Raw genomic sequence first — 13,706 nt, 5'->3', positions numbered from 1 at the left:
AATTAACAGATAATTGGAGAAGCTTGTTCCTAATCCCAGGCAGATTAGTAGTTGGCAGATCCCCTGAAGCAAAATGGTTTATATCCCTTATCTAATGTAACCGTGGATGTATTTCCTTTAATCATGTCTAAATCCACTAGGGCTCACCGTCTCTGTTCTGGGGCACTGGTTCAGCATTTACTCAGAGGAGAAAGTACCACCTGAAGAGGGCTTGTCTACAACAGTGTGTCCTGACCCACCAGTGGGGTGTGGGTAGGTTCTAGATGGGTCACCACCAGGGCTGGATTATCTCATCACTGGGCCCTAGACAAACAGAGACTTTCTTCCGTCCTGGGGTGGAGGGGAGGCCCTGGAAGTCTCCTACTGAAATGCGTGCCAAGCGCAATCTTTCATAGACTATGGGAATGTGACAAGTCTTCCCCAGCCTGATGTGAAACAGTTACATCAAGTTTCTTCCTTTAAAGTACAAAGTTTCACAATAAATATTTGCACAGGTTTCTTCCTTGTAAAAACTCTCACTCCAGCCCAGATATAGCAGAATAAATATCACATGATACGACAGTAAAACCAGACTGCACCTGTGTATAGATTAGCCGAGTAAACACGGATTGAAACACACCCTTTACCAGACTGGGACCACGATAAGACCTGCATGGTCTCATGTTCTAAATATTCCTGTAAGGCTGTTTCTGTCTTTGATACATGTATGTAACTCGCATCAGCATTAATGGCAGTTATACATGTGATGCAGGAGGAGACCAAACCTCAGTTTAAATGACCTTTTTGTTCCCCCAGCTGCTCCCATTTTGAGCATTTGGGCCTTTGCTCATAAAATTGCTGCTTATTTTAAGAACATAAGAACGGCCCTACTGGGTCAGACCAGAGGTCCATCTAGCCAATGCCAGGTGCTTCAGAGGGAATGAACAGAACAGGGAATCATCAAGTGATTTTGCCATACAGAGAGTATTAAAATAATTGCAGTGAGCCAACTAGCTATTGAACTCACCTGACCGTAACTTGTCAACGTTGTACAATGCCTCGGAGAGGGCCTCTCTAAAATGCATCAGGTGAGAACAATAATTCCCAGCCAGGTCGCATAAACGTCCATCATTAAAGCAAAAGATCAGTGATGTTTGTTGACCAAACAATGGAAATCACAAACTAGGTATAAATCTCAGTGCTGGCTAAAGAATAATTTATTGACCAAACCGTACAATGCAACATGATGTTGCTTTGTAAGATATATTTTTCAGCCTTTGTTTGTCCCCAGTGAATAGTTAAAGCACTTGAACAGTTGTAGTATATAAATGTAAATACATTACCCCACTGCAAGCCTGTTTACTGTCTTAAGACCCAGCCTGGCAAAGATCTACCCCCCTGCGTAACTTTATTCATGGAATACTCAGAGGAGTAAAGTTGGGAGGGGAGAGATAGCTCAGTGGTTTGAGCAGTGGCCTGCTAAACCCAGGGTTGTGAGCTCAATCCTTGAGGGGGACCATTTAGGGAACTGGGGTAAAAATCTGTCTGGGGATTGGTTCTGCTTTGAGCAGGGGGGTGGATTAGATGACCTCCTGAGGTCCCTTCCCGCCCTGATATGCTGGTGGGGTAGATCTCTGCAGGTTCCATTGGGGCTGGGTACTGCAGGAGTTCTGCCCAAAGAACTCCCCTTGTCTCTAACACCAGCAGGAGTTCTCTGTGCAAATCTAAGGCAGGAGAAAGGGCTCATCCTCCCCGCAGAGCATTATCCACTAGCCCCAGCGAGAGCTGCAGCAGCACAGAGCCTTCGTATTAGCAGCACAAAATAGCTTTGCTAGCTTGAAGGGGAGCAGCGCTGGAGGGTCAGCCCACCCACCCCTGCCTGGCCGGCTAGCTTGTGTTCAAGCACTCAGGCTAGAGGTTTTTGTGTGCGCACTTGAGTTATATCTGGAGCTGACTCGACAGTGCAGACAAGCCCAGAGAATCATTGCTGCTGGGTCTGACGCTGTATGTACGGTGCATTGGATACTATCTGGCTACTGGATGACAAGATCAATTTACTGGGGTGGGGAGGCAGCTACAAGAAACTGTACACTGCTTTTATTTCTTTTAAAAATGAAGAGTTTTATTTTTCCCTATCAGACTTCGGTGATTCCTGATTTAGGCCTGGATCCTCCAAGCAGATCCCTGTGGGTAGACACGTCTGTCTGCCTGCAGCCTGTTGAAATCAATGGGAACCCCCAAAGGCAACGGGGCCACCTTGCAGGATCGGGGCTGTACTCTGATAGGAGTGAAGAATCAGAGAGCAGCACTTTATACCACAAACACATTCTTTTTACAAAGTTCTCTGGGAAGCGGAGTGCTGTCACATCGTAAGATTCACTGTTACTCACATGACCACAAACTTTCAGTTCCAGTCTGTGCCAGGAAAGGCAAAAATGCAGTAACGGAGGAATGCTTCTTCTCCGTACAGCATGTGCACAGCAGAGCGGCTAAGGCACTTCACCTTCCCCACAATGCAGTCTTATATTTTCTTACAGTGTTTCTAGAAGAGCCATGTGTCACAATCACAACATTTGGCATAATTAGTGTGATCGGTTTGATTCTGTAAACAATTACTGGAACAATATTCCTTCGATTCAAGTTACCAAAGAAAGCAGAAACCTCTTCACTCCTGCAGCTTCGGTGCCTAGTTCATAGAAGCCGAGGCGTCGTGGCTTTTTTAGAATTCAGTCTTCTGCAAACCCTATGAAAGAACTTGAGAAAAATCGATGTCCTGAAAATGATGAACACCCAGGGGTCCACGATGGAATTCACAGACAGAAACCTCAGGGCCGTAAGATCTTCCTTTTCATTAAAGTTAGCGGCAAATGCTCCCACATAAGCACGGACCTGTTTTACATAAAAAGATCTAATTATTATAAAGTACAGCACTTCGTAAATGACTCGAGTAAACGCCCTACATGCAATTATCGTACTCGACTGCTTTCCAGCACTGAATCAGCATGTTTCATTCTGAGCCTGCGCTTTGCTGAGATCGACATCAAGCTTAACTAACACCAACTGGGCAGGCGGATGAATCGGTCAGTAAACAATCTGGGATCAGAGAACAAAATAATAGTTTCTGGGCACATCATTACACTTCATGGGCCAGATCCTCAGCTGGTGATGGGGCCATGCCCACTGGTGCCAATGGAGGATCTGGCCCTATACGCTTTCATTGTTTAACAACTTACCGACTCAGTAGCTGGTGTGCAGGGGAGCACAGGAGTGCTCGGCGGATTAGAGGTAAGGTCCATGGGGCTAGCTTTGAAGGCTAACACAGACGGGTTTTGATAAACTAAATGTTTCATGTGGAAAACGGCCTGATTTTGATCTCCATCTCTCATGACTGGTGCCACTGAAATCATGGCGTTGCACTGGCATGAGGTGAGAAGGGGCCCATAGTTCTGGCTGTGCGTTGGCTACTAATCAACGCCCCCATTCAATCTCTATTCCAGGCCCCGGTGTCGCAGGCTTGGATGTCATCAGCCGACATGCAGATCTGAGAGGATGGTTTTGCCCTTCCTATGGGAATGAACTTTTGTGCCAAATTAAAGGACGTGTAAAGGCTGCTTCCTAAGATGGAAATAAACTGGTTTCTCCAAACTATCCGTGCCTCAGTTTCCCCGGGCTAGATCCTCAGCTGGGCTGAGCTGGGGAAGGCAAGGTGGCTCTAAGCAACCTTTGCATTCCTCTGATCCTGGCGCCGCCAGGAAACAAAACAGTCCCCAGCATAACTAAAGGCAGCTTTAAGGAAGGCTCCACGTAACGGCCGTTGGAGCAGTCCCCTAAGGAGAGCTCCTCTGCCCAAGGATCAGGCAGCGTGCTGTGTGCTCTGGCACGTGCCCCACATGGGCGAGGGGCGTGGGTGACGTGCAGTCGGCTGCACTCGCTTTATACCACGCCGGGATCCTTAGCAGGGCAGTGCAAAGTAGCTGGGACAGGGTGATCGGCTACACCGTGATTGTGGGAAGAGTCAGCTGGCCAGCTCGTAAGCCCAGCAGCAGCAGCAACTCCCCAGCTGCTCAGAGCATTTGATTTGCCCATGGCTGTGACAGCGCCTCTCCCTGCCTCAGCTCGTTCCAGGTAACCTGGGTCTGATCCCTGCCTTTGGCACTGACCACCCTGGGGCTCGGCCTGACTCCTGCTCTGACTCCTTGGTACAACCAGTGCTTAATCTGTGCCAGGGCATGTAAGAGCGGAGCCCCGGCACCGCTACTCTTGGCAGATCAGAGCCCCAGCCAGGCTTGCTGCATCAGTTAGGAATCTCCAACCGCTGGGCATGACTGCCACATCCCGGTCCTGCGACAGAGTCTGAGGGTGTCCCTAACATAAGGGATAATAGCACCCACATTTGTGAAGACTTGAATGCTTGAATGAAAGGCGTGATGGCCCTGATTCTCCTTTCACTTTACACTCACGTAACTCTCTTAACTTCAATCGACTTAACTGTGATTTATTTTTCCCCCAGTGGGCGAGGAGGATCAGGCCCCATCTCTGTGAAACATAACTACTGGGAAAGAGATCGTAGAAGGAACTATTTAGTGTTAGAAAACATGGCAGATCATAGGGACACAGTGCAGCTGGGGAAGGAAACAGCCTCCTTTCTGATGCAGCACAAAGAGATGTCTATGCAGTGGCAAAACCTGAGCTCGGGAATTAGGTCATCTGGAGCAGTGGTTCTCAAAGCCAGGCCGCCGCTTGTTCAGGGAAAGCCCCTGGCGGGCCGGGCCGGTTTGTTTACCTGCCGCGTCCGCAGGTTCGGCCGAGAGCGGCTCCCACTGGCCGCGGTTCACCACTCCAGGCCAATGGGGGCTGTGGGAAGCAGGGCGGGCTGAGGGATGTGCCGGCCGCCCTTCCTGCAGCCCCCATTGGCCTGGAGCAGCGAACCACGGCCGGTGGGAGCCGCGATTGGCTGAACGTGTGGATGCAGAAGGTAAACAAACCAGCCCAGCCCACCAGGGGCTTTCCCTGCACAAGCGGCGAACCAGCTTTGAGAACCACTGATCTGGAGAATCCTCTGACAAATGGAATTGCTAATGGAGCAGGAAATCCCGTCACTGGTTGCATTAAACAGCAAGGTGAGGTCCCAATCCTGCAAACACTTAGGCAATGGAAATGAGGAGGATGAGCTAGCAGCGTGTGTCTAGTCAGGTCTCTGCAGACAACTATTGGTCTACGGCTGAACCATCTGAGAACATTTTTGAGGGAAGAGAGCAAAACCTTGGAAAGGGGGCCTTAAACTTTGCATATGGGCCCGACTTAGCATTAACCCTTTCTAGGCTACGTGAGAGTGCTTGTAGAAACACTTTCTGCATGAGTTCAATGAATTCTTTCCGCATATCCATCCTTAAGGTACATTTATCGTAGACTGTGTTTATAAAAACAATCCAGTGATGTACGTGTTGAAAGAATTCATAACGATGCTTCTTGGGTGAGAGTTAAGGCTGGATTCATTTCTTCCCCCGGATGTGTAAAATGTTATGTCATCTTTGGTCTGTTTCTGTGGCATGCAACAGCTTTCTGGGCAGGCAGCTAAAATAGCTTTTTGAATTTTGATCATTGCAAAATCCCTCTGTGCAAGATTGTGGCAGACTGGAGACTGCAAAGAGTCCAAATGGTGGAGTGCCTCCAATCTAGGGATTGGAAAAACTGTTAGGGCAAAAATCTCAAAGAGATGATGGGCAGGTGGTGAGACTGTTTTTCATTCCTACATAAATGAACATATTGGACCTGATTGTCCTCTCCCTGACACTGGTGTAAATCAGGAGTAACTCCACTGACATCAATGGAACAACACTGGTGGAAAATTGGTGTGAAAGAAAAATGAAGCCTATTATTTTGAGACTTTCCTTTAATGTACCTATTCCATAACCATAAATGTGCTGGTTTTTATATGCAGTGGTGTTGCAGCCGTGTTGGTCCCAGGATATTAGAGAGACAAGGGGAATGAGAGCACATCTTTGATGGGACCAGCGTCTGCTGGTGAGAGAGAGATGCTTTCGAGCTGACATACAGCTCGTTTTCAGGTCTGTGTAGCTGGGAAGCTTGTCTCTCTCATTGACAGAAGTTGGTCCAACAAAAGATATCACCTCACCCACCTTGTCTCTTGTTTTTATAGTAACTAAATATTTGCAACATTGAATGATTTGAAACTTAAATGTTGCTTTAAAAATACACATCATTTTAACTATGAAGTCATCATCTCTATAAAATACTGGCTTTCAGCACGTTTTAGTATTACGATAATTACTGTGCAGTAAGAGTGTCCCCTTGTGGACACAGTAATGTATCACCTTTGAGTTCCATTATGGTCTTAGGGCTTGTCTACGCATGGAATTATGCTGGAATAGCTATTCCTATATTGCTCCATGTGTAGACAAACCCTCAGCCACCTCAGAGTGAATCCTGGATTACTCTATTGACTTTGTTGGAGTTGCTCAGAGTTTTCTGTGGCATAAATGTGATCAGAATCAGGTAGAACTGGACTGGAGGCTGGCATCGTAGTCTAGGGACAGATTTTTAAAGGCATTTGGATGCAGAGAGGCACCTAGTGAGATTTTTTTCAAAGGTGCCTAGCTCTCACTGAGAATTAGGTGCCTAATGGTACAGATGGGTGCCTAATTAGCTTTAAAGTCTAGTGTCATTTTGTTTTACTTTGCAGAGGCATGTGATCTCCTGGTGAGATGCAGAAGTGTAGACAGGATACACAGAAGGGGATTAGATTCTAAAAAAGCCCTTCTAACCCTGTAGTTCTATGATTCTAAGTGCTTAGACTGTAAATTCTTTGGGTAGAGATTTGTCTTTTTGTTCTGTGTTTGTGCAGCACATTTGTGGACCCTGGCCCATGACTAGAGCTCCTAGGAACGACCACAAAACAAATAAATAATAATAATGGAAAGTGGGTGAAAAAAATGAAAACACATGTAAACACATGAGAGCGTATGCACTCCCCAAAGTGCTTCTTTGGCTTAGTTTTGGTATGTGGCGTTGACTTTCCCTTGTAAATGTAATAATCACTATTCACGGGAAACAGACAATGCCCACTCTTTACTTTCACTAGATTCAGGTTCACACTCTATTTCTTTAGTTACTGTTCATACTGAAGGAGAGATTATGGTACTTCTGTGCAGCTCAGGGGCTTTATCTTCTTTGCCCAGAGACTGCTAAAACTTCTCTGACAACTTGGATCCTGGGGTCATAACAATACTTTGGAGAAGAACGTTTTCCCCTTTGCAATGCACAGGGATTTTAAAAACAAAACTCCTGAACTCTCTTACAGGTGGGATAAGGATCTTGTATTATTCAGCTGGAACATCACATTGTATGTTTGTCTCCTTTTCTAAAAAAGGATAGGAAAGTCCATATACAAATACAGCACTTAACCACTGTCTATTGTCTTGAAGAACCGCTATAAATTTACCTATTAAAAACCCCACTGAAAGGGTTTCCCATTAACAGGCTAACACAAAACCACAAAAACAATGATGTTTACAGTTAGTTTACAGCTAACAACACAGCTGTGCGTTTTCTTCCTTTTGTGGTCTTAGCAAACCTTTAACACTCTTTGTTTTGTGCTGAGTCCATTTCAATTTTATAGGTAAAAACATTTGGGGCATACGATGAATCTGAAAAGAGAACTGAGGAATATGATACCCAAGCTATGAAATATTTGTCCTATCTACTGTATCCGCTGTGTAGTGGAGGTGCAGCTTATTCACCTGTGAATGTGCAATATAAAAGCAGCTATCCTTGGCGGATTAACAGCTTTGTCAATGGGGTATATGCTTTTGGATGCTTATTTACGTTGCCCCAGCTGTTTGTGGATTATAAGATGAAATCAGTTGCGATACTCTGTCTGAACTTGCACAGGAGTCCATGGCAGATGTGATATGGCCAGGTTCCAGAATGTAGTTTGGGTGCTAAAAGATACATCTCTGCACATCCTAAACTTTAGTCTGACGTATGTAGCGAAATCTAATTGACTGACTAAACCGGACCACAGCTCATGCAAAGTGGCATCACATCCCCTCTCCCCAAAAATATATTAACTTTTTGGCTGATCAAAAAAATGGTTATGCATGATAGGTAACAACCCATTCTCCCAAGCACAATGCTCCTTTTGTTTTTAAAATAATGGTTTCCTTCAAAACCTGCAGCATGAAACAAAAGGGCTAATGATTACCTGCAAAATTATGCTTAAAAAAAAAAAAGAAACCTCTCTGAGCTAAAGAAGGGTGACTGGGGTGGGAGGTGGGTGAAGCATACTAAAGGTACAAAATCTACCAAATTGTATTTCCAGCCACATAAAACCTTCTAAAATTGTGTATGTGGTTTGTTTCTTTGGCATCTTTTCCTCCAAATTCAGCCCCAAAGTCTCTTCTTTTGGTTCAGATCTCACAGATGATTAGTTTTGATTTTGTAGCTATAAATCACTGACAAAGGAATTTTTAATATTGAGACGTCCTTAACTGCACTAATGGGCACCACTAAAGTAACTGCATTTTGATTTAATGGCTTTTTCCCCTCCAAACCATACTTTCGAATATACAACAGTGTTAAGATACCTGACGGATCTGGATGAGATAGGTCACTGAATTAAGCCAGTTTTCAGAATACTTTCACATTTACACAAGTGAAGTTGTGGATAGAAAATAAGGGCTTGATTATTTAAATCCACATGGTCCTGAGTAGTAACCCTACTCATATGAATAATGCCAGAAGAAAAGCCGTACTGGGTCAGACCAATGGTCCATCTAGCACAGTATCCAGTCTTCCAACAGTGACCTGTGCCAGATGCTTCAGAAGGAATGAACAGAACAAGGCAACTTCTTGAGTGATCCATCCCCTGTCGTCTAATCCCAGCTTCTGGCAGTCAGAGTGTTAGGGACAGCCAAAATATGTGTGTCCCTAAACCCCATTGCAGTATATGGGAACACACACACAAGTAACCTAATGCCTAACTAACGAGGAGTCCTTGTGGCACCTTAGAGACTAACACATTTATTTGGGCATAAGCTTTCATGGGCTAGAGCCCACTTCATCAGATGCATGAAGTGGAAAATACAGGAGCAGGTATAAATACAGGAAAAGATGTGAGTTGCCTTACCAAATGTGAGGTCAGCCTAACGAGACAAATCAATTAACAGCAGGCTACCAAGGGAGGAGAAATAACTTTTGAAGTGGTAAGGAGAGTGGCCCATTTCATAACTGTTTGCAGGAGTAGTTCTTAAGTTAGCACAGCCAACTATCTTCTGTGAAATGCTGTATGAAGTTCAGAGCGTTATCCAGTGCTGGAGACATGTATCAATAAAATGGATAATGTTTAGAAAGAAGGACATGAAAACCTCCCTCGCATAAGAAATCAGGTGCGTGTGAGGAGAACGTGGTAAGATTTGAATGATTTGTGGAAGGTGAATGATGACTGATTAAAGGTTTCAGATTTTTGACAATGTTAACACGTTGGGCACATGCCTGAACAGACTTGAGTCTCCTATAAACTGTGGGTATGGGTGGAAAAGTGACTCTGAAATACACAAACACTGATGTTCCTTGTTGGTTGATGGCCAGTAACTTTGTACTAAACTTCTCAGTGTACTCATCAAAATAGGATCTTTCTGGGCTTAGCACAAAATCTCCCTGATCATAAGTCAGGTTGCCTTGTTTATACTTCATATGTCACACACAACAGTGTGACTCCGGAATGAAAGCTTTTGCTGTCAGCTTTGTTGACAGCGCCTGAGAAAAAGGGCAGCTTGCAAGAGTTGCTGTCCTCACTCTGTAACGCTGTAAACATGCGGTTGTTTCTAATTACTGTCTCTGAAGTGAAAGTATCTTACAGTCTGCGTGGTGATAACCATGACACAGTGTAATCTGCAAGGGGCTCACCTCCTTACTCGTCCCTTGTCTTATGAGTAACCGGGTGGTTTCTTAGTCGATTCAAGTAAGTGAGACATGGAGCTTAGAGAGTAAATGGAGCAAGGAGGTGTCATTTTTAAGGTCCCTGTGAGAGCACACCCACAGTTTAAGAGGAGAATCTTTCCGGGCACCTCGTGGCGCCCATGTCACTCTTTTTTTCCCCTTTGTCTGCTCTTAAAAAGTTTGTAGTGCTGGTGGAAAGATGCTAGATTGCTCCCCCAGAAAAGGCTCAGCATGGACGGCAGAGCTGAGAGGGTAGGTCAATGTCCCTGTCCACTCAGCCCTTGGTATCTCGGCTGTGGCTGTCAGCAGGAGTGCCAGAGACAGAGACTTGCTCCATCCACCTATTTCAGGTTGCAGGGAGGTAAACAATTAACCCTCCTCCGTCACTGCTGCCCTGGTCAGCTTTCAACAGCACCCAGCGCCTTCCGCTGCCTGGTTTATCAGCCCGTGTGCCTCTGTCCGCCCTCCTCGCCCAAGAACAATGCCTCCAAAGTTCCAGAAGACTGGTCGTGACAACAAGTTACCCGCATCCTTCTAGTTAGAGCTACTGGGCCTTTATCTGCACCCACTCCCTTGCATTCGTTCACTGCAGCAAGCGTACCTACAGGGGGTTCGCCCCACTCATCCTGACCACCACTAACACCGGGGCAGTGGTGCTAAGTTTCCAGCCCCATTTTTGCCTTCCTGAGGAATCTAAAGGGGGCAGAGGATTCAGGATGGGAAATCCCGGCCAGTAACATCAGCCGGGAGAGGATTTCACTCCCTAGCTTTGATCCCCTTTGGACGGGTGTGGTGGGCAACCGCTTACCCACTGGCGTAGTTCCTTTGACTTCACTGGGCTTGCACCAGCTAATAAAGTGGCCCAGTGGCAGGACTGGTGGGTCCCAAAACCCTGTTTGCCTGGCTGCACCTGAAAGCCCCCGCTCCAAAGGTCCCCTCGAACTAGGCCCCTTCAGAACTGATTTGCCAGGGTAGATGTGATTTTAAACCCATGGCAATCCCTGGGTACAGAATACACCCCCGCGGGTGGAGAGGCAGGAGTGCAGTGGACCCCCTGAATGGTACACAGCGCCTCAGCCCTCCCGTTTGCCCGGTGCCCCTAGAAGCACCAGCCCCGCTGCCCAGTGCTTCTAGGCTAGGGCCAGGGGTGAGGCCGGCGGGGACAAGGAGGGTGTACGGCTGTCCTGGGGCGAGGGGGATGTTACTCCAGCCAGACCCAAAGCCCGCGGATTGAAGTCAGTGGGAAGGCGGCCCTTGGGATCAGGCTGGCCACAGTTAGGGTGGGGCGCACGGGCCCCCTCCGGGATCAGGGCCCCCCTCCCGCCCAGCTCTCTCCCCACCGCCCCCGGGCCGGTACTCACGATGAGGGGCAGGGAGCAGACGGTGAAGAGGACGGTCATGAGGGCTAGCAGGACGAGGTGGTCCAGCTCCTCCATGCGCGGGGCGGCGGGGTCCCGGGCGGCGGGGGGCCCGCTGCGGCGGTGGGGCCGGCGGGCCATGCGGTAGAGGCTGCGCATGCTGGCCAGGTTGCAGAGCCCGATGGCCAGGACCAGCGCGCCCAGCAGGCTGGCGTAGAGCACGGAGTAGCCCCGCTCGGGGGCGCTGTGGCCGGCCATGCGGATGAAGCACCAGGTGCCCGGGCAGTACTGCACGTAGCGGCCGAAGCCCAGCAGCGGCAGGGCGCAGAAGAGGGCGCACAGGGCGGCGGCCAGCGCCAGCAGGGCGGCGGCGCGGCGGCGGCGGCGCCGCAGGTGGCGGCGGTAGAAGTAGGGGTGGCCCAGCGAGAGCCAGCACTCCAGCGCCATGGCCAGCAGCAGCAGCGTGGGCGCCAGCCCGAAGAAGGCCATGAGGAAGGCGAAGAGCTGGCACAGGGGGCCCGGCTCCTCCTGGCCGCCGGCGCCGCCCGGCCACAGCTCGCTCAGGCTGCGGTTGCCCGCGTAGGCCGCCAGCACCATGGGGCTGAGCAGGCACTTGCCCAGCAGGTCGGTGACCGCCAGCCCGCTCACCAGCAGGTAGAAGGCGGAGGCCCGCGGGGGCCGCCCGCGCCGCAGCCGCTGCTGGCCCAGCAGGGCGAGGGCGAGCAGGGTCCCCAGCAGCCCGGCGCCGAAGAGCAGCGAGCTGGGCAGCGCCGACTCGCCGCCCTGGATGGTGCGGCTGTCCCGGCAGCTGTAGTTCATGGGGAGCGAGAGAGGAGCCCGGCTCCGCGGCAGAGCGGCGCTGCCCCCCGGGGAGGAGGGTCCGGGAGCGCAGCCCGCGCCCGACGGGGAGGGGGAAGCCCGGCCCCGCGGGGGCTGCCGGTGCGGGACGGTGTCCGGGGAACGCCGCGACGGGGCGGCCAGGTGCAGCCTAGGGGGGGCCCCCGGGCAGCGGCCGGGCGCTGGGGCTCAGACCCGCCCGGGAGGCGGCTGCGCCCGGCTGCGGGCGAGCCACGGGCCCCCGCCTCTAGCAGCCGCTCTGCCCCGGCTCCTGGGTCTGCTCGGCTCGCTGGGGCGACGGGAACCGCGCGTGGCCGGCTCCAGCCACAGCCGCCTTCGGACTCAGCGCGAGGCCCCGCGGGAAACCCCAGGCAAAACTCCGGGAGGTCCATGGGAGGCATAAGCAGCCCCCGCTCCCATGGCCCGAGGCAGCCTCCCGGGCTTCGCTTCCCCCGCTACCGCTGCTTCTCCAGTTCTCCGCGATGCCTCCCCAGCGGCTCGGGATAACGGGGCTGGAGCGCCCGGCGGAGACTCGTCCGGCCAATCAGCCTGCGGGCGCGGCTGGCTCGGCAGCCTGCCACCTCCGCGGAAGGGTTCGCGCTCCGACACTAGCTAGGCACGTTCGCTCGCCTGTGACTTCAGCTTCCTCCCCCCAGGTCTCGGCTCTAGCCGGGGCGGGTTGTAAAGGTTTCGCTCTAGTTTTGAAGCATCGCTCCGACGGGCTGGAGGAAGCCGCTCGCCCCCGCGGAGGAAAGTTCCCCACCAGCACGTTAAGAGGCGGTGGGGGAAGGCCCCGGGGAGGGCAGCCTGTGGGTGTCTGTGGAACTGCACTTTTCCCCGGGCTGGCACGCGAATGATGTTTTGGCGCTTGTGGTCGCGGAGGGAAACTCTTGAATGTGAACGGATGCACTGAGGTCTCCCAGAGTCTGCAAAAAGACAGCTCCTGTGCCTCCCCTGCTGCGCACAGTTTTGCCAAGAAGTAGCTACCTGGAATTCATAGAATCATAGACTATCAGGGTTGGAAGAGACCTCAGGAGGTATCTAGTCCCACCCCCTGCTCAAAGCAGGACCAACCCCAACTAAATCATCCCAGCCAGGGCTTTGTCAAGCTGGGCCTTAAAAACCTCTAAGGATGGAGATTCCACCACCTCCCTAGGTAACCCATTCCAGTGCTTCACCACCCTCCAAATAATAACATAAGAATGGTCATACTGGGTCAGACCAAAGGTCCATCCAGCCCAGTATCCTGTCTACCGACAGTGACCAATGCCAGGTGCCCCAGAGGGGGTAAACCTAACAGGTAATGATCAAGTGATCTCTCTCCTGCCATCCATCACCATTCTGTGACAAACAGAGGCTAGGGGCACCATTCCTTACCCAGAAAAAATAATAGTTTTTCCTAATATCCAACCTAGACCTCCCCCACTGCAACTTGAGACCATTGTTTCTTGTTCTGTCATCTGCCACCACTGAGAACAGTCTCGATCCATCCTCTTTGGAACCCCTCTTCAGGTAGTTGAAAGCAGCTATCAAATCCCCCCTCACTCTTCTCTTCTACAGACTAAATAAGCC

General features: G+C 50.2%; 1 protein-coding gene across 1 annotated transcript; it reads right to left on the bottom strand.

Moving 5' to 3' along the window:
* Positions 1-1,185: 1,185 nt before the first annotated feature.
* On the bottom strand, positions 1,186-12,923 carry PTGDR (prostaglandin D2 receptor). Its single transcript, XM_039533482.1, has 2 exons — positions 11,301-12,923; positions 1,186-2,868 (listed from the first exon to the last, which is right to left on the bottom strand). The coding sequence occupies exons 1-2, from the start codon at positions 12,114-12,116 to the stop codon at positions 2,671-2,673; spliced, it is 1,014 nt and encodes a 337-aa protein (XP_039389416.1). The 5' UTR covers positions 12,117-12,923; the 3' UTR covers positions 1,186-2,670.
* Positions 12,924-13,706: the final 783 nt, after the last annotated feature.

Source organism: Mauremys reevesii, linkage group 4 (assembly GCF_016161935.1).
Source record: "Mauremys reevesii isolate NIE-2019 linkage group 4, ASM1616193v1, whole genome shotgun sequence".
Lineage (NCBI taxonomy): Eukaryota > Metazoa > Chordata > Testudines > Geoemydidae > Mauremys > Mauremys reevesii.
The sequence above is the reverse complement of the archived record's forward strand: the minus strand, read 5'-3'. Positions and strand labels throughout refer to the sequence as shown.

Excerpts from the sequence above, each read along its gene's own strand:
- PTGDR (XM_039533482.1), bottom strand. The coding sequence starts at position 12,116 with ATGAACTACAGCTGCCGGGACAGCCGCACCATCCAGGGCGGCGAGTCG. Across the intron at positions 2,869-11,300 it reads TCTGCTCCCTGCCCCTCATC|GTCCGTGCTTATGTGGGAGC; the intron begins GTGAGTACCGGC and ends TATGTAAAACAG.